Genomic DNA, 27,116 nt, shown 5'->3' with positions numbered 1-27,116 from the left:
AAAAAAAAAAAAAAAAAAAAAAAAAAAAAAAAGATAAATTTATATCCCTCCTAAAGAAGAAACAAAAAAGGTTAGGGAGCCCAATGTACTCAAGAGGGCTCCTTCAGTCTTTTTATTTTGTTCTGAGTACTACCCAAAAATCTAAGGAGAATATCCAAACCTATCCATTGGTGATGTTCCAAAGAAACTGGGAAAGAAGTAGATAAGGTACATATGACAAGCAGCCTTATGAAAAGAAGGCTGTGAAGCTGAAGAAAAACTAAGAAATGGATATTGCTGCATACTGAGCTAAAGGAAGGCCTGATGCAGCAAAAAGAAAAAAAAGCAGGGGGGGGAGACATCAATGCTGAAAAAAAAAAAGAAGAGGAGGAAGGTGAGGAAGTTGAAAAGAATAAGGAAAAGGAGGACGAAGAGGATGAGGAAGAGGAGGAAGATGAAGATGATCATAATGAATAAGCTGGTTCTAGCACAGTGTTTGTCCTTGTTTACAAATTATTTAACACCCCTATATACAACTCACTCCTTTTAAAGCCTTTAAAGGTAAGGCTTTGTTTTTAAACTGTACAGTTAACACGCTAACAGTTAACCACACTACCAAACGTGTCTCTAGATAGCCCATCCTTGAGAGTCAGTTGATGAGAGAGCAGAAAGAAAAAAAATACAGATAGATGGAAGGACAGACAGACAGACAGCCCATCCTGGTGGTATTTTCAATAACCATTAACTTTGCCTAAATCAATATGAGAGTTGTAAGCCAGCATGAAAATCTAAAACAGGTTCTTATTGGTGCACAGCACAAATGAGTTATATATGGAGATGGGAGCTTTTCATCTTCATTTCTCTCTGATGCAGCTTATACAAAATAAGTATTACTCTTAACTGAATACCACTCTGTAATTGCCAAAAAAAAAAAGCTGCAGCTGTTTTTTTGACACTGTAAATGCTTCTAATAACAATTTTTTATTTTTAAAAATCTTATATTTCTGAAATAATTCATTGTATTTCATTACAGCTAAAATATTTCATATTGATGTTTTAAGACAAATATATATGAATATACATGTATACATATACATATATAACCAATCAGAAAAGAACCTGATCTAAAATTTTCAACTGTTATCCCATTTATATAAAGTTACATAATATGAAATGCATAATATGCATAATATGAAAAGTCTAAGCATATTTTCTCCAGATTCTGCTAAAAAGAATTAAGTCCCTCACTGTCTCTTGTTTTTTTATTATTTTTTTTCTGAGACAGAGTCTCACTCTGTCACTCAGGCTGGAGTGCAGGTGATCTCGGCTCACTGCAAGCTCCGCCTGCCGGGTTCACATCATTCTCCTGCCTCAATCTCTCAAGTAGCTGGGACTACAGGCGTCCGCCACCACGGCCGGCTAATTTTTTGTATTTTTAGGAGAGATGGGGTTTCACTGTGTTAGCCAGGATGGTCTCGATCTCCCGACCTCATGATCCACCTGCCTCAGCCTCCCAAAGTGCTGGGATTACAGGCGTGAGCCACCAAGACCGGCCACTATCTCTTTTTTTGTGACTTTTTTTAAGTTTCCAATGTAGTATCCCACATTTCTAATTAAATATTATTCTTAAAATAACTCCCGTATCTTGTGGCCTTCTCAACTTTTCGGCTTTTGTGCCTGTGAGTTGTTTAGAAAAATTAATTTATACTTCCCTAGAGATTAACTCAGAAAAAAAGGAAAAGACAGAGTCAACAATACCACTAAATTTTTATATTTCTTTCAAATACTATCACTGTGCTTAAATAAGTTCAGTATTTAACATCAATGCTTGGTAAAGCATACAAATTAAAACATATAGTAGAGAGATTAATCAATACACTTGTAAGCACTGTGGGAGTTCAGAAGTCAAACAATCAGAGCACTCCACACCTCGACTTTTCAGCTGGCTACATAGTTTGTCACAACTGAGTATGCTTATGCAGATTTCCAATCTCCAGACTGGACCTAAGTATAGCCAGAATGCTTTTTAAAACAGTTTTCCTGTTACATGTGAACGATACAAACAATGCTAGCTATTATCAATACTTACCAATTCAATTATTTCTTCCCTCTTACATTCCTTCCTTTTGTCTCTGTCACTAACAGTGACACAAAACAACTTCAAAAGCACAATATGGAACTAAGTGACTTTTTAAAAGTTTTAGATGCAACATCCCGACATTTACACAGATGAGGAAGCCTCTACATAAATGAAGAGGCCCCCATCTTGAAATGGTAAAATAAAGTTTAACAATCTTAATTTTTTAGAACAAGAAACAGGAAGTCTTCCCATTGAAGCACAAGAGAAAGAAGAAGTAAGTATAGGTATGGCTAACACACATTCTAAAAGTAAGGGTGTCCTACTACCATAAGGTATAGACAAATTCAGGTCGGGCGCAGTGACTCAAGCCTGTAATCCCAGCACTTTGGGAGGCCAAGGCGGGCAGATCATGAGGTCAAGAGATAGAGACCATCCTAGTCAACATGGTGAAACCCTGTCTCTACTAAAAACAGAAAAATTAGCTGGGCGTGATGGCGCACGCCTGTAGTCCCAGCTACTTGGGAGGTTGAGGCAGGAGAACTGCTCGAACCCAGAAGGTGGAGGTTGCAGTGAGCCAAGATGGCACCACTGCACCCTAGCCTGGGTGACGGAGGCAAATTTAGCCTCTCTGGGCTTTCCTATACCCCACAAAGGAAAATAAATAATAAATCTGAAATGAAAGCAATAAACTCAAATAACTTATTCTGCAGCTTTTAATATACAATTAAAACATGTATTTTTAATTTGGAGATAAAGTATTTCTCTGTAAGTATAGCACAAAAAATTACTCAGACCTTTAGCTCTTGGATAGGTAGTATACAAAAAAGGTGCAAGGGAATTATTACAACTAATAATTCCAAGCAATCATATAGTCAGATATTCCTAAAACCTGTTCATGTTAACAACGATACTATTCTAGTTTACGGAACAGTTTTTCTCAGTTTCTTTAAAATAAACTGTGCTAAGGAGCAGAGGACTAAGTGGTATTCTTACCTTGTCATTAACTGTTCACACTTCCATGTCCTAGGAGAGAGTGTTTTTTACTACCTAAGTACAGAATTAAATAAGTATACATTTTAAGCTAATAACAATATGTAGCTATCACGATCACATCTAGAGAAATTATTAAGTATTTTCACTGAAAACTATCTCTTGTGTTCTGGTACAGTCTCAGAAGCCATTCCCCAAGGTTTTGGAGAATAGCAGTATCATTTTTCATGGTGGTTCTATACATTTATGCCTTCAGTTGCAAAAACAGTCCTAAGAAGAAGGTAGCCAAATTCTCATCAGAAGCTATATCCAAGGTTAGTATGCCTCCCCTACCATTTGCTTCTTTCTGATAAGGGTAACACATACAAGGATACCAAATTCAATTAAGAACATTCACAGTGACACAATCATGCAGTACTTTACTTCTGAAAATAAATTATTGGTACTTAAACCAATTATATAAAAATAATAATATACATTAAAGGGCATCCTTTCCCTTTTAGTTAGTTATAAAATAAACACTGCTAAATATATTAAGGAGAGATATATTGGCTTAAAACAGCAATAGATGCAAATGTATGATTTTAGAGAGGCTTACAGATTTCAGAAAAGCCCCAGAAATCCTTGAAGTAAAGGCAGTGAGAATTAACAGCTTTCTTCCATGAGTGAAGCAGAAGAGCACAGGGTAAAGAACAGGAGGTCCACAATCAAGTGACATAAGTTTTCTAAGCCTCAGTTTAAGCCTTCACCTATAAAGTGGGAATAATAGGTGTGCCAGTATCTCATAAGGTTATTGTGAGAATTCAATTCAATAATGCAAGTAAAGATTTTTATACAGTGTCAGGTATACATTAAGTCATAATAGTTACTCTTACTATTGCTCCTGCTACTACTACTAGAACCTGTCATATTCTACACAGAGAATTTAAAGAACCAACCAAAGTAATTATTAAATTTAGTGAGCCCTCCTATCTGTTTTTGACACGAAAACTAAGGGTAGTTTCCACATTTTTAAATGGTTAAAGAAAAAATCAAAAGAATGATATTTTATGTCATATGAAAAATATATGAAATTAAAATTTTAAGTGTCTATGAAGTTTTATTAAAAACAGCCATGCTAGCTGGGAGCAGTAGCTTATGCCTGGAGTCCCAGCTACTCACAGGGCTGAGGTAGGAGGATCATTTGAGCCCAGGAGGTTGAGGATATAGTGAGCTATGATCACACCACTGCACTCCAGACTGGGCAACAGGGCAAGGCTCTGTCTCCAAAAAAATAGATAAATAAATAATAATTTTTTTTAAAGCCCATGTTTATTCATTTATGTATTTCTTTGGCTGTTCTTGTGCTACAATGGCAGAGCTGAGTAGCTGCAATAAAACATACAGCTCTCAAAGCCAAAAATATTTACTATCTGTCCCTCTGCAGAGAATTTCCCAACCATGGTATAGAATAGAAATATAGCAACTATTTAGACTAAAAGACTAATACATCGATGTTTTCTTGTCTTAAACCATGGTTCACTTGACAGATTTTTAGATAGTTTTTCAACACCAATTGTCTAAATTTGTAAACGTTAAAAACTCTGTTTAAGGCTACTCCTTCTGTACTTCCATCCTCACATCCTACAATTCCAATTACCTGAGAAGTTACAAATAAAATCACCTTAAAGATGGCTGCTTTTAAATTCTAACACCACCATTGATACTTATTAATAAAAAGAACATTAAAAAGGTCTTTTTACCACAAATATATATTTACTTAAACAAGTATAAAATAAAAGCTGGTATCAATGGTAAAGCATTTAAACGCCAAAAAGAACAAAAAATCAAGTAACATGCAGTGTCATTCATCCTCCAAGCTAACATCATCTTTAGGGGGAAAAAAAGATTGACACCTATTAAGATATTTGGAAATTACTGTTGGATGCAATATGTGAAAAATACAATTATATTACAAGAAATAAATAAAAGTGGAAAAAATATTCTTAAACTACACTCAAGCAGATAACAGAAGAAGGAAAACGAGAGACAGGCACAGTAAGAGAAGTCAAAACAGGCAGAACAAATACAGTAGAGGGCACTGATAGGAAGTAGAAAGCAATGGAGAAAGTACAATTACAATATGATAGAAAGGAAAAAATAATCTGGCAGATACTCTTTTCCTCTCCTTCCTTCCTCAAAAGGTTTTACTTGATTTTGATAAAACATTCTAGAAAAATATTCCAAGATTTCATTAAGTATTTATGAAAAGCCTGCTGCACAGACAAATGATACCTGGAATATTAAAGGAGCAAAAGAAACAGAAACTATATCTGGAGAACTTACATACCCTGACAGGAGAGGTAACCCTGCAAAAAAAGGTTAAATTACTAAGAAAATTACAAAACAAGACACAAACCAGGTAAATAATAATTTTGTCAGCAGAAAGAAAAGAAAGCAAAGGAATGCATATTCCTACTTATGAAGGAGAATGATAGCTTAGAGCTTGAAAAGAAAGGTAGAATTTGAAATACCAGGAGTTAAAACTGGAAAAGGAATCAAATAGAGATGAATGAAAATACAGGCAAGTAGCATTGATAAGCTTATGATATAACAAGTAGCTAAAAATCATAAATGCATCCTACCTAGAATACGTATGCTATTTTCTATAGTAATCTAGCAGCAGAGATAATGAGCAGTTGGACAGATGAAGTACAGAAACTGTCAGAGCTGATGGAGCAAAAAGTCTAAATGGTTAATGCTTGTCAGTGTATCACTAGGGGTGAGAATAAAATCATTGACAATAAATTCCTGTCTATACAAAGGAAAACTTACGTAGGAAGAAGCTGCCAAGTTAGGAAAGTAGGCAAAAATTGAGAGAATAGTCTAATTACAGTCAAAAAATAATAAATGAGTATTCAAGGGCTATATAAATTAGAGAAATGTATGTCTGTGGTACTTCAAAGAAGCATTTCCAGTAACTGGATAACTGTGGATATACGGACAATATAATTAAAAAGGTAAAGTCTAAATACATTTTCTATTCGTAAAACAGAAAAATATCATCATACAAAGATGGCAGAGAACAAAATCCATGATAAAGTTGGACTCTTGAGGTCAAGTCATTACTTTAAGATTCCAAAAAGAAATACTCAATGGACTTAAAAATTACAAAAATACCTAAAATATTCCTTAAACACTACACAAATACCCGCACTGAAATTTACATAAGAAGTAATGATGCTCTTCTACCTTCAGTAGGCCACACACACAAAAGTATTAGCATTACACAGACTGGCTGATGTCAAAATATACAATTTCCAGTTCAGTCAGATTTGGTTGACTCACACAGTTCAAACAGAATTAGTTGTGTCATATCAACGAAGCAGTACTGGCAATGGATTGACAAGGAAATTGCCTCATTACATATATCTACTATTCCTTAAATAGCAATTGCTAGTAAAAACTATGTTCTAGCCTGATTAGTAACTCAGGAAAGACAACAGCTAATGCTTCATTTGTCTCCACATAGTTTTAACTATTACATGCCTTTGGAAAAAGGCTACTTGACAAAATTTAAGTACTTACTAATATCATCTTCATGATAAATGACAGAGTGAAATGGCAGAGTTCGGTCTTTAATATATCTCTCTGCTGGCTCAACATAAAATGTGCCACCACGAGTCTGGATGAATCCTTCAAATCTTCCATCAATAACAGACCCATGGCTAAAACTTCCTTCTTCACCTATTAATGAAAGCAACAAATTCTCGACAATTTAATTTGCACGTTAAATTTGTTCATATATATGTGTATATACGTGTGTGTGTGTATATATATACACATGCATACATATATACACATATATATGGTTAATTCCTGAATATAAATTTACCATGGAAACTTTCACATAAAATATATCAAGTAGAATGTGAAATGTGAACAGCAACTGGTATTTAGTTAAAACATATACAACTACTAATAACAGCAATGAAAAATAGAGTATTTGCCTTGTTACCAACCACATTCCTTGCATCTAGCTCAGTGCCTGGCATGTATGCAATAGTCATCAACAATTGTAAATTGGCCCAGCACCGTGTGGTTCACACCTATAATCCCAGCACTTTGGGGGTCCGAGGCGGGCAGATCACTCAAGGCCAGGAGCTCGAGACCAGCCTAGCTAACATAGTGAAACCCTGTCTCTACTAAAAACAGAAAACATTAGCTGGGCCTGGTGGCACAACGCCTGTAAGTCCAGCTACTAAAGAGGCTGGGGTAGAAGAATCACTTGAACCCTGGAGGCAGAGGTTGCTGTGAGCTGACATGGCACCACTGAACTCCAGCCTGGGTGACAAGAGCAACACCTTGTCTCAAAACAAAACAAAACAATTAATAGTTAAATTAATTTAAACTTAAAAGAAAGCAAGCAAACCCACTGATAAAACATACACTTTCAGAATAAAGACATCCAAAGCATCTTTTGAAAATTTTGCTACAGGTACCACAAGAAAAAAAGCTCCTTTCCCATCTGATATACTGCAAATGGGCCAGGCCTTTTGGCTTCTGTGCTATGCTTAGGGGTTTTGTGTTTTGTTTTGTTTTGTTTTGCTTTTGAGACAAGGTCTTGCCCTGTCACCCAGTCTGGAGTGCGGTGACACAAGCTTATGGCTCTGTGCAGCCTCAACCTCCTGGGCTCAGGCACTCCTCCCACCTCTGCCTCCCTAGTAGCTGGGACTACAGGCGTGCACCACCACCTCCAGCTAATTTTTGTATCTTTGGTAGAGATGGGGCCTTGCTATGTTTCCCAGGCTTGTCTGGAACTCCTGGGCTCAAACAATCCACCTGCCTCGGCCTCCTAAAGTGCTGGGATTACAGGCGTGAGCCACCATGCCCAGCCTATAAAAACACTTTTAAACAGAACAGTGTCAAATATTTCAGAGGAACTTTGAACAAAACTATACCAACAGTACTTTTAAAGATACAGGACAAAAATTTGTAATACTATCCCATCAATTATACTTCTCCAGTGAAAGGAAGTAATAGGAAAAAAGGTACTTTTGGTTTTTAATATAATCACCACGAAAAGGTGAGCACCAAAATCAAATGACATAAAGGGTGAAAGTAGAGGGAGAGGGCTTTACACCTTGAAGTTACCCATTACAATTCTCTCATTAAAATAAAAATCAGGCCTTCCACAATTTCTAAGTTGTAGAGTAACATTAATTAGTTGCCTTTGCATTAATCATAGACTGGAGGTAAGAGCCCAAGACACTGGTATTTTAAGTAATTTTTTTTTTTTTTTTTTTTTTTTTGAATAAAGAAACAGGGGCTCTATCGCCCAGGCTATAGTGCAGTGGCACAATCATAGCTCACTGTAGCCTCAACCTCCTGGGCTCAGCAATCATCCCACTTCAGCCTCCCATCTAACTGAAATTACGGGTTTGCCACCACAACTAATTTTTTTTACGTTTTTTAGAGTAAAGGTCTCACTACATTGCCCAGGCTGGTCTCAAACTCCAGGTCTTAAGCAATCCTCCTGCCTCAGACTCCCAAAGCACTGGGATTACAGGTGTGAGTGCTACCATGCCTGACCTAAATAACATGATTTTTATCTGCAAACTCATTTACAGCCTTGTACTTTTCTTGATCTCATCACCTAGCAAAAAAGGGCAGGAACTACTAAGTTATTTGCCCAGCAAGATAAATAATCAAGAAGATAATAGAACACTAAGGTTTGACATTGAAAATCTACTGATGAAAAATGCTTTATTTTGGTTACAGAATTGTAAGAGTACAAAAAAGCTAAAGAATTTATTAGGTTTATTCTACAAATGAGAAAGTTTAAGTATAGAAATGCCTCATCTGGCACAATCAAAAAATGAGAAAAAATTCTTTAAGCACTTAATTTTTCATGTTATTATTTTCAGTAGAAACCATTCGCGCAGAAATAATCTCAGTTTAACACCATCCTAACTGAGAATCATCTTGAATACTTATTAATATACAGTTACAAAACAATGACATTTTGCCTCTCTCCAACGCCCCCAGAATATTTTCATTTTTTAAGCTTTTTTATGATTTCTATAATTGTTCTGTTCTTTCAACACTACTAGTAGATGTAACTTTCTATTGGGTTAAGTGTGCCACTGATGCTCCCCAATATACACTTTTAATTTGATGCAGTAAGAGAAATTTGTTAGAACTGTGAATAAAGCAAATAGATTCTGAGGAAGCAGGGCCTCGGGAGGACTTTCCTACAGATAACTTTTTACATTATCTTTGGCTAAAATAATCTTTACTGCTTCCTTTTAGACTTTTCCTGTTTTCTCATAAAACACAGCAAAGTTACTATTAATTTCTTACTTGGAAAATCTGAAAATTATAGAAGTCACTAAAATTTTTGAAAATTCTAATAGTTTAAAAGTACTGAGTCAAAATTTCATACCTTTCAGAAGCCAGATATTTCATAATTCACTATTAAACATACATGTAAAGATAGGTTCAAACATTACTTCATTTCTCAAAGACCCTTCATGATGAATTCAATCTCCTCTGGATTTATAACCTTTTCTGAAATATCTGCTTACACTTTAAAATAAGTATCTTTGTGTAGAAAAAAAAATGAAAGAAAAAGGGTTCTGTTAGGTCCAACTTACCATAAATATGTCCAGTGTAAATATGAGAGGTATCATAATCAAATACTTTATTTGATGTTTCTACTTTAAATTCATCACTGAAAAGGGAAGTGTCCCTCTTCATTCGTAGGTTGAAATGTCTGTAAAATGGGATGGGAAGGGGGAAAAACTGAAATTAAAAAGATCCAAATTTTAAACAATTATTTTTTATTTTTAAAAGTCTATAAAATGTGGACTGTTATGAAATTTGTCTATTTGTGAAATATGCTAACCAAGATTTTTAAATAAACATTCTGCTCTAAAAGTCAACTTAGTAGCTGTGGTAGGACTCTAAATAAGATAAATTAAACAGTAACTGTCTAGGATATTAAAAATAAATGCCTATAGAGTGATTCTCACATAGTAAAACAAGATATTCAAACAGCAACTGAGTTACTTGGAGATTAAAACAGGCCTCCTGACCCAATTACTATTATTTACCACTGCCCGTCTTCTCTTTCTAGTAATTCTGTAGCTTTGCTATTCTCCCCTACTTTCTACAAGTCAAATAAGAAAATACATAAGAAAGCAGCAATATATATTGGGTATTTAACATCTCTTCTCAGAAAGACAAGTGTGTATGCTCTTTGTTTTACCCTGGGGCTTCTAATTGTTGCAAATTACATAAATCTTCCAAAATTCAATTTGGGAACCCCGAAAGACCAGGATAATGGCTAAAATCAGAGGAATTTTACTCCTCCACATAAAAAAAGGGAAAGATCAAAATACTGAAGTAAAATTAATTGAAGATACGACAAAAATCTAAAGTTTAGAATCAAATTGGAATCAAATATTAAGCCTAGAATTTACTAGCTCAGATTCCTGTCTGTGAAATAAAGGTAATAAATTCTATATATCTTGTAAAATTACTTTAAATATTAGAGATTATAATGTATATAAAGTCATAACACAGTACCTGGCACACTGGAGATACATGATAAAACGGCAACAAATTAGCTAACATTACTCAACTCTTAAAAGTATATCAAGTCTTTTACAATTGCTATAGAAGTCTGAACATAATGGAATTTCTACTCAATTTTGTTGACAATTACAACAAAATATTGTGTTCTTTTTTTACATATATATATTTTGCAGAGTACTATAAGAACCTTGTTTTTTTAAATAATAAAAATTGTAACACATTAAGTTGTATGGGGAAACATAATGTCACTTCACACATTTGTGACACGAATAAATGGGTACAATATGGCGGGAAAACTAGTTAAAAAAATTCAAATTACAAATGCACGTAGCCTTTGATACAAGAATTCCACTTCTAGAAATTTATCTTATATATACTTTGACGTAAGTTAAATTACTTCCATACTACAAAGAATGTGGCATAAGAAATATAAAGTTGAGCCAGGTGCAGTGGCTCACGACTGTAATCCCAGAACTTTGGAAGGCTGAGGTGGGTGGATCACCTGAGGTCAGGAGTTCAAGACCAGCCTGGCCAACATGATGAATCCCTGTCTCTACTAAGAATACAAAAATTAGCCAGGCATGGTGGCTTGCACCTCCAGATCCAGCTACTGGGGAGGCTGAGGCAGTAGAACTGCTTGAACCTGGGAGGGGTAGGTTGCAGTGAGCCAAGATCATGCCACTGCATTCCAGCCTTTGGGAGGCCGAGGCAAGCAGATCATGAAGTCAGGAGATCAAGACCATCCTGGCTAAAACAGTGAAACCCTGTCTCTACTGAAAAAACGAAAAATTAGCCGGGTGTGGTGGGGGGCGCCTGTAGTCCCAGCTACTTGGGAGGCTAAGGCAGGAGAATGGCGTGAAACCAGGGGAGGCAGAGCTTGCAGTGAGCTGAGATCGTGCCACTGCACTCCAGCCTGCGCAACAGAGTGAGATTTCATCTCCAAAAAAAAAAAAAGGTACAAAAAAAAAGAAAGATACAGTTCTGTGTAGAGAATTTCTGAGGAAGATACACATTATCAGAATGTGCATCAAATTTCTTGACAGATACACAATAAATTAATAACAATGGCTGTCCACAAGAACGGAAACTGGGCGACTGGGAAATACCTCATTGTATATCTTTTGTGCCATTTAAATTTTAAAATATATGAACATATTTCTTATTCAAAAAATAAAATGTAAATTAAAATAACACCTTAAGACACAAAACAAAAACTACTGCTCTTTGGACAGATGAATCAATTCTGACTTTCAAACCACTAACTTGGAAATAAACAAGTTTTGTTGTGTACAATGGTGGAGAAACCATTACTGGACTTGCCTATCAACCTGAATAATACAGCTTTTCAGTTATATAAATGAAACAACTGCTTTCAGACAACAGACAACAAGCAGTGAAGGACTATGATTTAAGAAAAAAGGAACATTCAACAATGAGAAAGAACTCCAGAAATCTGCACAGGCGTTCAACTGTAGTCTCTGGCTCAATACTATCATGGATGCATAAAGAGAGACTCCACAAAGGTGGGTCAAAAAATAACTATTGGCGAGCTGTTAGTTGACCAACTAATGGATCTTGCAAGAGACAGGGATACATTTAAGATCTAATCAAGCACAGAAGACAGACTTTGTTGTCATTTAATAGAGAACCCAGAAAAGCCACTCCTTGGAAATGGGAACAAACTATTCCTAGAATAAAGGCTACTTCAAACCTATCCTAACAAAGCTTAAAAACAAGGCTCAAAAGGGTCAAGCTGATCCACAACTTGCTCAACTATCTAACAAAACAAAACTCCATACTTTTTAAAAAAAAATACAAACAGTTAAACTGTGGTATATCCATACAATAGGATAGACTATAGCAATAAAAAGGAACAAACTATTGATAAACACAACAATCTGTACAAACTTCAAAAAAATTATACTGAGTGGAAAAGTCAATCTCAAAAGATACTACCTGCATAATATGATTCATGCAACAATCATGAAACTAATTACAGAGATGGAGAACCAATTAATGATTGTTAAGGATTACAGATGAGGGAGGGGATGAACATGGCCATAAAGGGATAGCACAAAGGAGTCTGGTGATGCTACCACTGAGTATCTTTGATTGTAGGGATAATTACACAAGACTACACATGAGACAAAATTGCACAGAATTACGCACAGGCACACACACATGCACGTACATGTAAAACTGATGAAGTCCACATAAACTCTAAGCATTGTACCAATATCAGTCTTGGTTTTGATGTTGTAGTATAGCTACACAAATTGTGAACACTGAGGGAGACTGGGGGAAAGATGTCCAGGACTTCCCAGTACAAACTCCTGTGAATCTACAATTATTTTTAAATTAAAAGTTTTTTAAAAATCCAGACACCAGTGGGCACAGTGGCTCACACCTGTAGTCCCAGTATTTTGCGAGGGCAAGGTGGGAAGGATCGCTTGAGCCCAGGAGTTTGCAATAAGCCTGGGCAATGTAGCAAGACTCCATCTCTAATTTAAAAAACAACAACAACAAAAACAACAACAAAGAGACACTAAGTATTAATCAAAATGTGAAATATCCAATTAAAAACCACTAACTATAAAAAAAAAACTAAGGGGAAAAAAACCAAACCACTAACTATAAAGAAATGTGACGAAGAAGAAAATTAGTCCAAAAAAAAAACTCAGAATGAGAGATAATGGAATTAGCAGACACGGATTTAGTGTCTTTACATTGTAAATATGTTTAAAAAATTATGGGGAAAATATAAGCATAATAAGGAGAAACCAGAAACTGTAGAATGAAGGCAGGGGAGGGACAGGCAAGGGAGGAGAGAGGGAAAGGGACGAGAGGGGAGGAAACTTCCAGAATTGGAAAATGTAATTTCTAAAATGGAAAAAAAAATTATAAATATATATCTCACTGGATTGACTTAAGAGCAGATGAGATACTACAAGAAAGAATATCAGTGAACTTGAAGACAGGGGAAAAAAAACTATCTAACTTGATGTGCAGAGAGACAAACAGTTTAAAAAAAAACAAAACCCAGAGCCTCAGTAACCTATGAGACAGTAAATAAAGAAGGGAGAGGAGACAGAAAAAAAAAAAAAAATTTGATGAAATGATAAAAAAAACTTCCAAATTGATAAAACTCTAAACACAAGTCTAAGAAGCTCAACTAACACCAAGAAAGATACACACAAAGGAAAACCCACAAGACACACCACAGTCACTGCTGAAAATCAGTGTTAAAGAGAAAATCTTAAAATCCATCAAAAAGAGACTGATTATATGCAGAATGACTGCTGATTTAATATTAGAAATAATGCAAGCAGGCTGGGTGTGGTGGCTCACGCCTGTAATCCTAGCACTTTAGGAGGCCAAGGCAGGCAGACTGCCTGAGCTCAGGAGTTCAAGACCAGCCTGGGCAACATGGTGAAAGCCTGTCTCTACTAAAATACAAAAAATTAGCCGGGCATGGTGGCATGCACCTGCAGTCCCAGCTACTTGGCAGAATGACGCAGAATTGCTTGAACCCAGGAGGCAGAGGTTGCAGTGAGCTGAGATCATGCCATTGCACTCCAACGTGGGCAACAGAGCAAGACTCTGTCTCCAAAATAATAATAATAATAATAATTAATAATAGTAATAATAATAATAATGCAAGTTAGAAATTATTGGAGTAACTTTTTTTTTTTTTTTTTTTTGAGATGGAGTCTCACTCTGTCGCCCAGGCTGGAGTGCAGTGGCCAGATCTCAGCTCACTGCAAGCTCCGCCTCCCGGGTTTACGCCCTTCTCCTGCCTCAGCCTCCCGAGTAGCTGGGACTACAGGCGCCCGCCACCTCGCCGGGCTAATTTTTTGTATTTTTTAATAGAGACGGGGTTTCACCGGGTTAGCCAGGATGGTCTCGATCTCCTGAACTCGTGATCCGCCCGTCTCGGCCTCCCAAAGTGCTGGGATTACAGGCTTGAGCCACCGCGCCCGGCCTGGAGTAACTTTTTTAATGCTGAAAGAAAAACAATGTCAATCCAAATTCTATACTCAATAAAAAAGATCATTCAAAAATACACTGTCAATGAAGAATGAAAAAGAAAACAGCATTATAGTACTGTAGATATTAAGAGTAATAAAGTAATATTATGAGCGTAATGAAAATAAATTCAATTGCTTAGATAAAATAAACTACTTAAAAGGTACAAATTATGAAAACTATCACAAAATACAGAAAATCTAAATAAGCCCCTTTCTACTGAATAAAATGAATTCACGATTTAAAGGCTTTCCACAAGGAAAATACCAGGGCCAGATGGTTCCCCTGATGTCCTATAAAACTATTTTAAGAAAAGAGGAGGGAAGAGTACTCAACTCATTTTATGTGGCTCACATTACCCTAATCCCAAAACCAAAGACAGACCAAAAAAGAGAGACTGATATTCCTTATGAACATAAACACAAAAATGAGAAAACTGAACAAAGTAATAAATAAAAAGGAAAATACATCATAAGCAAAAGAAGTTGATTCCAGTAATAAGAGGCTGGTTTAACATTCTAAAATCATCAATGTAATTCACCACATTCAAAGGGGAGAAAAGCCACAAAATCATCTCATTAGGTACAGAAAAAGCATCTAACAAATTTTAGCACGCATTCATGATCAAACTCTCAACAAACTAGGAAGAGACAGAAACTTCCTTAACCTGATAAAATGCATCTACAAACTCCATTTAACATCATACTTAAAGGTGAAGGACTGAATGCTTCTCCCCTAAGACTGGGAGTAAGGCAAAGATGTTCACACTTGCCACTTTCATGCAACTCTGTAACATTCAATATGGTGTTACAGATACCATAACAAGCCAAGAAAAATAAATAAAAGAGACAGTTTGGAAATGGAGCAATAAAACGGCCTTTACTTACAGACAATATTATCTTCTATGTAGCAAATCCTAAGAAATCTACCCAAAATCTACTAGAATAAATGAGTTTAACACAAAGTAACAAGATACGAGACAAACATACAAAAATAAAATAGTAGGGCTGGGGGTGGTGGCTCACGCCTATAATCCCAGTACTTTGGAAGGCCAAGGCAAGAGGATCACTTGAGCCCGTGAGTTTGAGAAAAGCCTAGGCAACATAGCAAGATCTTGTCTCTACGAAAAGTTTTAAAAATTAGCCAGGCATGGTGGTATGTGGCTGTAATCCCAGTTACTCAGGAGGCTGAGGTGGGAGGATCTCTTGAGCACAGGAGATTAGGGCTTCAGTGAGCTATGATCATGCCGCTGCACTCCAGCCTGGGCGACAGAGCAAGACTCTGTCTCAAAAAAAAAATAAAATAATATGTTGTGTATTAGCAGCAAACACTGTTAGATGAAATTTAAAAAACAATCTCATTTACAATAGCAATTTTATACTACTTAAGAATCAAGATGTTCAATGCCTCTAGTGAAAACAATGAAACACTCTGAAGGAAACTAAAGACCACCTAAGTAAATGGAGAGATACATCATGTCCATGAATGTGAAGACTCCACAGTATTAGAAGTCAACTGTACCCAAATTAATCTACAGATTCAACATAATCTCAATCAAAATCCCAGCAAGTTTTACTGTAGAAACTGAGAAGGAATTCTAAAATGTATATGGGAATGCAAAGGACCTAGAATAGCAAAAGAATTCTGAAAAAAAGATGACTGACACTATTAGATTACAAGACATTATGCCAGTTATCAATTTATTGCCTTCGGGTTCCTCCTAATCTACATTTCACTGCCTTCTTGGACCCTGTAAACATTTCTCTTTTTGCCAGCTAGTAATAAGCTTTGTCAAGAGATGGCTCTGAAGTAGTACATTTCTTTCTGGTTTCAGGGTGCTTCTGTGCCAGCTGCCAGAGACATGCAAGTGATACACCCTGTGGCGCTCACCCTTCAGCAAAATTTGTTGCCAGTTTTGACTGGTGGTTCCCTACCTACCGATACTGGCCTACCAACTGTGGACCAGCTCTGGCCCAGGGAAGAAGTTCTCTGATGAGCTGCCACATCCTTGCCAGTAATTTCTGAATTCCAACTTCAAAGAAAGGATCCCTATCCAAATTTGTCTCTTTGGTAAATGTCTCTCAGCTCTAGGGTATGTTTTAGAATTGTTTTTCCTTCATCCTCTTTTAGTCGCTAATCCCCAGAAATAATAATTCTTTGTGTTTTTCTTACTGTATAAAAACAGCATATTCTTTATTTTGCATTCTTTAATTTCAGAACAAAATAAACAACAACAAAAAAAACATGATACACAACATCCAATTCTGCTGTCAGTGTAGGGAGGGAATGGGGTTTGACACCCTTGTTTCCTGCCTTAGACACAAGGACTGGAAAGAAAAAATTACCAGGTATCAACAGAGAGAGCCAGGTGGGACAGGACCACTCAAAGCTGCAGTGGGAGCCACGGGGCACAAGGTTTCCAAGTATAAACTCTTAATCTACTTCTTCCCTGTGAGACACATCCTCATTGCCCCCAAGGGAGGTGATTCTCATCAGGAACAGCAACACTGAGTTCCTCCGTTGCCACTTCATCTTCATCAATAGCTAACCTAGCTTGATCATGTGGTAGATGCAGGTGGATGGGCCTGAGGATCCTCAAGGGAGAAGCCAGAAGACAGCAGTGTGGTTTCAAACAGCAGCACCACCAGGTCACCGACAGCCTTGTTGTTCTTGTCTGCCTCAGCCTTCTGCTGCAGTGTCTCCACAATGGGGTGGTTGGGGTTGATCTCTAAGTGCTTTTTAGCCATTATACAACTCATGATAGAGTTGTCCCAAAGCGCCCGGGCTTTTCATGATCCACTTCACATTGGCTATCTAGCCGTAGGTGCTGGTCACAATGTGGCAGGGTGAAGACACAAGCCTACTGGAGATTGTCACCTTCTCAACCTTCTTATCTAAGATTTCTTTCATGAGCCTGCAGAGGTTCTCAAACTTCACCTTGTTCTCCTCCATTTTCTTCTTCTCCTCCTCATCCTCAGGTAGCTCTAGACCCTTCTTGGTAACTGAGACCAGGCTCTCCCAATCAAATTCCTTGAGCTGCTGCATACAGTACTCATCAATGGGCTCACTCATATATAGTACCTCGAAACCCTGCTTCCACACTTGCTCCACAAAAGCAGAGTTGGCCACCTGCTCTTTGCACTCACCAATGATGTCATCGATGGACTTCTGTGCTTCCTTCATGCGAGACACATACTCTGACAGAGATGTCATCTCATCTCCAGACTGGGAGGTGTGAGACCACAGCAGTTCAGACAGGTGTCGCCAGTTAATGGAGTCCTCATGGATTCCAAGCCACGAGATTTTAGAGAATGCCTCATCTAATTTCTAGTTATTCTCCTTGTCTTCTGCCAGCCCAGAGATGCTCAAGCCACTTCCTTCTTCTTCTTTTTTTGGTTTTTTTTTTTTTGAGACAGAGTTTTGCTCTGTCACCCAGGCTGCAGTGCAGTAGGGTGATCTTGGCTCACTGCAACCTCCGCCTCCCAGGTTCAAGCAATTCTCCCACCTCAGCCTCCCAAGTAGCCTCCTAAGTGCCAGCAAGCCCAGCTAATTTTTCTATTTTTAGTAGAGATGGGGTTTCACCATGTTGACCAGGCTGGTCTTGAACTCCTGACCTCAGGATTCAATCTTGGGCTTTTCTTTGTCATCTTTATCTTCCTCTTCTTTCTCACCTTTTTCTTCCTCATCATCACTGATTTCCTTCTCTGGTTCCTTCTCCCAAAAAAGGGCGATGAGACAGCCTATGAACTGAGAGTGCTTCTTCACTACTTTGACTCACCTCTCTTCTAAGTACTCTGTCTCACCTTCTTTAAGGTGAAGGATCACTTTGGTATCCCTGCCAATGGGCTCACCATGGTCAACAAGTAAATGAAGGAACTCCCAGCAGAAGATGCCCAGGAATACTGTTCTTCGTCATTGTGCTTTGTGATGGCTACTTTCTCTGCCACTAGGTAGGTAGAATAAAAGCCAACACCAAATTGCCCAATCATGAAGATTTCTGCACCAGACTGAGAAGCCTCCATATATGCTTTAGTACCAGACGTAGCATAAATGGTTCCCAAATTATTTATGAGATCAGCCTTGGTCATGCCAATGCCCGTGTCCACCAAAGTCAGAATGCAATCCTGAGGGTTGGGGATGATGTCAATTTTCAGTTCTTTACCACCGTCCACCGTGAAAGGGTCTGTCAGGCTCTCATAGCGAATCTTGTCTAAGCCGTCAGAAGCATTAGAGATCAACTCCTGAAGGAAAATCTCCTTGTTGGAATAGAAGGTATTGATTACAAGAGACATGACTTGGGCAATTTATGCCTAAAAGGCAAAAGTCTCCACCTCCCCTTCTCCATGGTACACCTCCTCAGGCATCTTGAAAGGAAAAGACTCATAAGTACTAGAGAGCAAGGTGGGCTGGGTATCCAAAATGCGCATGGCACCAAGGCTAAATGGGGGTGACTCAATAGCTAATTCTTTATACTAAAATTTCATTCTTCAAATTACTGTATGGATTCTGCCTCACAAATGGACCTCGCTTAGCACATGTACCATAAAGCTACAATAATCAAACAGTGGCATAAAAATAAAGACAGATCATTGAAATGAAAGACCTAAGAATATATAAATAGGTCTCAACATATATAGACCAAGGTAATTCAATGAAGAATGGATAGTTTTTTCAAAAAGTGATGCTAAAAATTTGATATCCATGTGAAAAATATTACCCTTAACCCTTACCTCTATCATAAAGAAAAACTGAATTGCAATACAGACTTACATGTAAAACTATAACTGGAAACATCTAGAAGAAAACTGTCATGGCATTGGTAGTCAATGCTATCTTAAGAAACAAAAGCAAAAACCATAAAAGAAAAAAATTTTTTCATTAAAAGGGCTTCTTAAAAATTTAAAACTTCCACCCACTGAGAAATAGTTTTTAAAAAAAAAAAAAAAAGCAAGTCACAGTCTGGGAGAAAATATTCGCAATACATATGGTCTGACAAAGAACTTCTGCTCAGAATATCTTTTTTAAAACCTCTTACAAATCAATAATGACAATCATTCAAAGACAGTCAGCAATGTGAAAAAATACTTCACAAAGAAGATATACAGGTGGCAAACAAGCATATGGAAACCTACATAACATCATTGGTCAACAGAGAAATGTGAATCAGAACTAGAATAATGTATTATTACATACCCTTTGCTAGAATAACATCTCCAAATATTAGTAGGATGTTGAGTACCTGGAACTCACACACTGCTGATGGAAATGCAAAATGGCAACATCACTTTGGAAAACTGTTTAGCACTTTCTTACAAAAGTCAAACATATAAAAACCGGGCCGGGCACGGTGGCTCATGCCTACAATCCCAGCACTTTGGGAGGCCAAGACAAGCAGATCACTGAAGGTCAGGAGTTCAAGACCAGCCTGGCCAGCATGGTGAAACTCTGTCTCTACTAAACATACAACAATTAGCCAGGTGTGGTGGCAGGTGCCTGTAATCTCAGCGATTTGGGAGGCTAAGGCAAGAGAATTGCTTGAACCCGGGAGGAGGAGGTTGCAGTGAGCTGAGATCGCAACACTGCACTCCAGCCTGGGAAACAGAACAAGACTCCCATTTCAAAACAAAAACAAACAAGGCCGGGCAAGTTGGCTCATGCCCGTAATCCCAGCACTTTGGGAGGCCGAGGAAAACTCCCTCTAAAAACAAACAAACAAAAAAAACTTCATGACCCAGCAATTCTACTCAAGAAAAAAGAAAACATAAAGCATACATCCACACAAATAACTGAACACAAATGTTTGCAGCAGCTTTATTTATAACAGCCAAAAACTGAATATAACCTAAATGTCTATCAACAAGTAAAGAGAAAGATGTATTTATATAATGGCAAACTACTCAGAAATTAAAAAAAGAAAACAAGCCAACTACTGAAAACATGCACTTCTGTTAAGACACAAAAGAATGAAGAGTCTAATTCCATTGATACGTAATTCTGGAACAGTCAAAATCTATCTACAGTGATAGGAAGCAGATCAGTAGTTGCCTAGGGTGGAGACTAAGAGTAAAAAGTAATGAGGGAATTTTGCGATATGATGGAAACATTCTTTACCTTGATTTCAATGGCAGTTGTCTAAGTATATACATTTGTCAAAAGGTACCTCCAACTATAGGCCTAACATGAATATATTTTATGTAAATAGGAGTCAGTAACATACATTTACTAGCTTCAAAATATTGTGTCCATTCTTAAACATTGTCTATTTTCTCTTTTCCTTCATTTCATGTCAATCTTGGCACCCGTTTATTTTGAGGCTGTACTCACGTTCCTCTTGCCAAAAAACTCCCAGGGATTCCCAGGTACCGTGACAAGGACTCCAGGCTTTCTCCTTAGAGCCTTAGGGACCCAAGCTACTGCTGTAAGTAATCAACAAAGCCAAACACATCTTCTAAATGGGAACTTCACAAACTTAAAAATAGACTCTCCTGAACAAACAAGTATCCTGCCTCAATTTTTGCTGCCTATCGTGTATTTTCATAAAATTATTTGTTCAAACTGATAGGAAATTCTAGGCCACATATGTGACTGTAAATACATAGATTCTATTTATAAAGGATCGTACTATTTTGAAAAATCATTAATTTATCATATCTACATATTTACAGTTACTATAAAAACACTATCTCGCGTGTAATCCCAGCACTTTGGGAGGCCAAGGTGGGTGGATCACGAGGTCAGGAGATCGAGACCATCCTGGCTAATACGGTGAAACCCCCTTCTCTACTAAAAATACAAAAAAAATTAGCCAGGTGTGGTGGCGGGCGCCTGTAGTCCCAGCTACTCGGGAGGCTGAGGCAGGAGAATGGCGGGAACCCGGGAGTTGGAGCTTGCAGTGACCTGAGATTGAGCCACTGCACTCCAGCCTGGGTGACAGAGCGAGACTCTGTCTCAAAAAAAAAAAAAAAAAAAAAAGATTTACTGTTCAGCGAAAGTGTACCCTGAAACCACTGTCAACTGAAAGCCCTAGTTTTCTATACGGAAAAAATAATTGAGGGCAAAAGCGACAAAAAGATATTTAAGTTTTAATATAACACCTGGCTGACAGAGTGAGACTGTCAAAAAAAAAAAAAAAAAATATTCTGGCCAGGCACGGTATTGGTGGTAATCCCCAACATTTTGGGAGGCCGAGGCAGATAGATATTTCAGGTCAGGAGTTCAAGACCAGCCAGGCCAACATGGTGAAACCCTGTCTCTACTAAAAATACAAAAATTAGGCAGGGTGTAATGGCTCATGCTTGTAATCCCAGCACTTTGGGAGGCTGAGACGGGTGGATCACCTGAGGTCAGAAGTTCAAGATAAGCCTGACCAACATGGTGAAATCCCATCTCTACTGAAAATACAAAATTAGCCGGGTGTGATGATACATGCCTGTAATCCCAGCTACTCGGGAGGCTGCAGCAGGATAATCGCTTGAACCCAGGAGGCGGAGGTTAAGGTGAGCCAAGATTGCACCACTGCACTGCACTCCAGCCCAGGCAACAAAAGTGAGACTCCACCTCAAAAATTAAAATAAAAATATAAAAATTAGCCAGGTGGTAGTGGTGCACGCTACTCCTAGCACTTTGGGAGGTTGAAGCGGGAGAATCCTGAGCCTGGGAGGCAGAGGTTGCAGTGGGCTGAGATCACGCCACTGCATTCCAGTCTGGGTGACAGAGAGACCCTGTCTCAAAAACAACAACAACAAAAATTCTATGCTACGCACCCTACCTAAAGAAACATTTACATATCTATTAAGGTGTCTAAGTACAAGCTAGATAAACAACTTAGAAGGAAAACATTAGTTAAGAACACTTGACGTAGGCCCCTTACAGTCTTAATATTGATTTCTTTTTTTCTTTCTTTTTTTTTTTTTTCCCCAAGATGGAGTCTCTCTCTCACCCAGGCTGGAGTGCAATGGCACAATCTCAGCTCACTGCAACCTCCATCTCCCAGGTTCAAGTGATTCTTCTGCCTCAGCCTCCTGAGTAGCTGGGATTACAGGCATCCGCCATCATGCCCAGCTAATTTTTGTACTTTTGTAGAGATGGGGTTTCACCATATTGGCCAGGCTAGTCTCAAACTCCTGATCTCAGGTGATCCACCTGCTTCAGACTCCAAAAGTGCTGGGATTACAGGTGTGAGCCACTGCGCCTGGCCAATATTGATTTCATAATAAGAAAATCATCTCATACTGACAAAGGGAGCTGTCTGGAGACCACATGATGACATTGCTCATGAGGGGTCTCCTCCATTCCTTGGTCCTAAGCAGCTACAGCACAGCAAAGAGCACCAACTACAGAGCACCCATTATGTAATGCAAATATTATCAAATCTAAAGGGAGAGATCAACCGCAATACCATAATAGTTAGGAGACTTCAACACCCTACTCTCAGCATTAAACAGATCTAGACAGAAAATTAACAAAAAATCATTGGATTTAAACTGCACATTGGACCAAATGGGCCTAAAAGACATTTACAGAAGATTTCATACAACAGTTACAGTACACAGCATTCTTCTCATCAGTACATGAAATGCTCTTCAGGATAGACCATATGTTAGGAAAACAAAACAAATTTCAACAAATTTTTTTAAATAGAAATCATATCAAGTCAGACTACAACAGAATAAAACTAGAAACCAAGAACAAGAAGAACTTTGGAAACTGTATAAATACGTGAAAATTAAAAAAACATCCTCCTGAAAGACAACTAACTGATCAAGAAATTAAGGAAGAAATCAAAAAACAAACGAAAAGAATGAAAATTCGAAACACGACATACCAAAATCTCCGGGATACAACAAAAGCAGTGCTTACAGCGAAATTTACAGCAATAAATGCCTACATCAAAAAATACGTAAAGATTTCAAATAAACAACATAATGACGCACCTCAAGGAACTAGTAAAGCAAGAACAAACCAAACCCAAAATTAGTAGAAGAAAATAAATAATAATAATAAAGGAGCTGGGCACAGTGACTCACTGCCTGAAAGCCCAGCACCGTGAGAGGCTGAGGTGGGAGTATCACTTGAGGCTAGGAGTTTGAGACCAGCATGAGCAACAGAGCAAGTCCTCATTTCTAAAAAAAGATAAAAAATACAGCCCAGAGCCCTGTAGTTCCAGTTACTAGGGAGGCTGAGGTGGAAGGACTGCTTGAGCCCAGAAGTTCAAGGTTGCACTGAGCTATGATCAGGCCACTGCACTCCAACCTGGGTGACAAAACAAAATTCCAACTTAAAAAAAATTTAAAAAACGGGCAGAATTCAACTAAATAGACACTCAAAAAACAATAGAAAGGATCAACAAAACCAAAAGTTTGTTTTTTGAAAAGATAAATAAAATCAATGACCACTTGCTAATCAAGAAAAAAATAGAGAATAGAGATAGCCTGTTGAATACAAAAAAAAAATATTCGCAAACTACTCATCTGACAAGGGACTAATATCCAGAACATACAAGGAACTCAAGGGACTTAATAGTTTAAAGAAAATCCCATTAAAAAGTGGACAAAGGACATGAACAGACACTTCTCAAAAGAAGAAATAGAAATGTTAGCGTGTGTCCTTTGAGATGAAAAAATAAAGAAGAAAAAGACACAGAAATGGCCAAAAGGTATAAAAAACAATGCTCAACATTACTCATCATCAGGGAAATGCAAATTGCAAATCAAAACCACAATATATTATCTTATCCCAGTTAGAATGGCTGTTTAATTAAAAAGATAATAAATAACAGATGCTATTGCATTGGGGAGTTATACCTGATATAAATGATGAATTGATGGGTGCTGACGAGTTGATGGGTGCAGCACGCCAACATGGCACATGTATACATATGTAACAAACCTGCACGTTATGCACATGTACCCTAGAACTTAAAGTATAATAAAAAATAAAATAAAATAAAATAAAACAATGAGAATGTGGAAAAAAATAAAAAAATTTTTTTAAAAATAAATAAATAAATAACAGATGCTGGCGAGAATGTGAAGCAATAGTAATTCCTCTATACTGTTGATAGGAATGGACATTAATACAGCCACTATGGAAAACAGCATAAAGATTTCTCAAACAAAAATAGAATTACCACATGATCCAGCAATCCCACTACTGGGTGTTTATCCAAAGGAAAAGAAATCAGTATGTGAAAGGAATACCTGCACTCCCATGTTTAGTGCAGGACTATCTACAAAAGCCAAGATATGGAATCAACTAAATGTCAATCAACGGATAAATGTTTAAAGAAAACGTAGCATATATACACAGTGGAGTACAATTTGACCATTAAAAAAATAATAATAAGGCCGGGAGCAGTGACTCACACCTGTAATCCCAGCACTTTGGAAGGCCGAGATGGGCAGATCTCTCAAGGCCAGGAGTTTGAAACCAGCCTGGCCAACACGGCAAAACCCCATCTCTACTAAAAATACAAAAATTAGCCAGGCGTGGTGGCGCGCACCTGTAATCCCAGCTACTCAGGGGGCTGAGGCAGTAGAATCGCTTGAACCCGGGAGGCGGAGGTTGCGGTGAGCCGAGATAACACCATTGCACTCCAGCCTGGGCAACAGAGCGAGATTCTGTCTCAAAAAAAAAGAAAAAGAAATCTTATCATTTGCAGCAATATGAATGGAACTAGAGGTCATTATGTTGAGTGAACTAAGCCAACCACAAAAAGACAAACATCCCATGTTCTCACTCATATGGGTGAGATTAGAAAGTTGATCTTCATTCATGAAGGTAGACAGTAGAATGATAGATACCAGTGGCTGCAAGGGCACACGGGTGGGGCTTGAGGGGAGATGAAGAGAGGTTGTTAATGGGTACAAACATACAATTAGATTGAAGTAGTAAGTATGAATGTTTGATAGCAGAGTAGGGTGACTACAGTTAACAACAATACATTGTATATTTCACAATAGCTTAAAAAAAAGGACTTGAAATGTTCCCAACACATAGAAATAATGAATACTTGAGGTGACGGGCAACACAAATACTATGACTTGATCATTTCACATTGTATGCATGTAACAAAATATCACATGTACCCCATAAATATGTACAAATATTATGTATTTATTTTAAATATTTTAAAAATGATTTTTAAAAGAAAACCATGTCTGAGATACAAAACATTCCCAGTACTGATTTAAATTGGATTAAAACCATATATAAAATCAGTTCTCAATTAAATACGCAGTCAAGTAGCAGTACAGATAATTTAAAAATCAAATTTAAATCACATATCAAAATTCACTGCTTCTATTAACATCAAAATTAACTTGTATCTAAAACATACATGAACAGAAGAAGGAATGAGGGAGAGCCTAGAAGGCAGGCAAATGGTAGAAAGAAGCCAGAACGAATTAAAGGTTATCATAATCCATAAAATAGTAAAACCACAATTGAATAATCAGGAATTTGACATAATTTATTCTGTTAACCAAGCGACTGGATTATAACTTTCTAATTTTAATTCTACTACAATCTGTTTGACAGTTCACATCTTTATGCTATTTTAGCATTTTATAAAATGTAAATTTTCTGCAATATTCCTTTGGATAACATATTATGAAATAATAATAAAAAGTAGCTGACGGGAACAACCCAACCACATACTACCTTATTAGTTTTTTAACAAGTCCTCAATAAAAAGCTATCTGAAAACAACCAGATTCTTTAATTGTTGAGACTTCGGTTCAACAGTCAGAAAAACTGCAGTATATATTGCCTTATAATGATCATTGTATTCCAGGAAAACAATTTGGTGTTCCCTCAAAAAACAAACAAACAAACACAGATTTACCATATCATCCAACAATTCCACTTGTAGGTATATACCCAAAGAAACCGCAAGCACGAACTCAGATAGTCGCACATCAATGTTCATAGCAACACAGTAGCCAAAAAATGAAAACAACCCAATTGTTCACAAACAGATGAGTAGGTTTTTTTAAAGTATGTATGTATACATACAATAGAATATTGTTCAGCCCTAAAAAGTAATCAAATTCCGATTCTTGCTACAACATGGATGAACCCTGAAAACATTACGATAAGTTAAATAAGTCAGACTAAGTCAGTGAAATAAGTCAGACACTGTGGTGAGTGATACAGTTTGGCTCTCTGTCCCTACCCAAATCTCATACTGAACTGCAATCCCCAGTACTGGGGGGAGACTTGCTGGGAAGTGATTGGATCATGGGGGCAGATTTCCCCCTTGCTGTTCTTGTAACAGTGAGTGAGTTCTCACAAGATTGTCCCTGCTTCCCCTTCTCCTTCTCCTCTGATTGTATGTTTCCTGAGGCCTCCCCAGCCATGCCTCCTGTACAGCCTGCAGAACCGTGAGCCAACTAAATTTCTTTTCTTTATAAATTACCCAGTCTCAAGTAGTTCTTGAAAGCTTGTTTGGAGGTTCCAGCAG

The 27,116-nt window shown here is 37.5% G+C and overlaps 3 protein-coding genes across 3 annotated transcripts in view; all 3 read right to left on the bottom strand.

Annotated features, from left to right (window-relative positions):
• ADAM10 (ADAM metallopeptidase domain 10) overlaps positions 1–27,116 on the bottom strand; it is a 146,351-nt gene that overhangs the window by 72,765 nt on the left and 46,470 nt on the right. Inside the window, exons 3-5 of the mRNA XM_023228644.1 lie at positions 9,685–9,803; positions 6,595–6,775; positions 2,069–2,117 (exon numbers count right to left, since the gene is read on the bottom strand). Coding sequence (XP_023084412.1) covers positions 2,069–2,117; positions 6,595–6,775; positions 9,685–9,803 — 349 coding nt within the window. The remainder of the gene's footprint in view (positions 1–2,068; positions 2,118–6,594; positions 6,776–9,684; positions 9,804–27,116) is intronic.
• On the bottom strand, positions 15,972–18,088 carry LOC111553668 (putative heat shock protein HSP 90-beta 4). The gene has a single exon (XM_023228600.1). It carries the CDS (start codon positions 17,864–17,866, stop codon positions 17,468–17,470), a length of 399 nt encoding a protein of 132 aa, XP_023084368.1. The 5' UTR covers positions 17,867–18,088; the 3' UTR covers positions 15,972–17,467.
• On the bottom strand, positions 18,243–19,419 carry LOC111553667 (putative heat shock protein HSP 90-beta 4). Its single transcript, XM_023228599.1, is given in 2 exon segments — positions 18,243–18,522; positions 18,525–19,419. Coding segments are annotated over 2 exon segments (516 nt in total). The 5' UTR covers positions 18,946–19,419; the 3' UTR covers positions 18,243–18,427.

Source organism: Piliocolobus tephrosceles, chromosome 6 (genome assembly GCF_002776525.5).
Source record: "Piliocolobus tephrosceles isolate RC106 chromosome 6, ASM277652v3, whole genome shotgun sequence".
NCBI classification, from domain to species: Eukaryota; Metazoa; Chordata; class Mammalia; order Primates; family Cercopithecidae; genus Piliocolobus; species Piliocolobus tephrosceles.
Note: the sequence above shows the minus strand (reverse complement) of the source record. Positions and strands in the feature narration are given on the sequence as shown.

What these genes read in the sequence shown, in the direction of transcription:
- LOC111553668 (XM_023228600.1), bottom strand. Translation starts at nt 17,866, where the DNA reads ATGACATCTCTGTCAGAGTATGTGTCTCGCATGAAGGAAGCACAGAAG.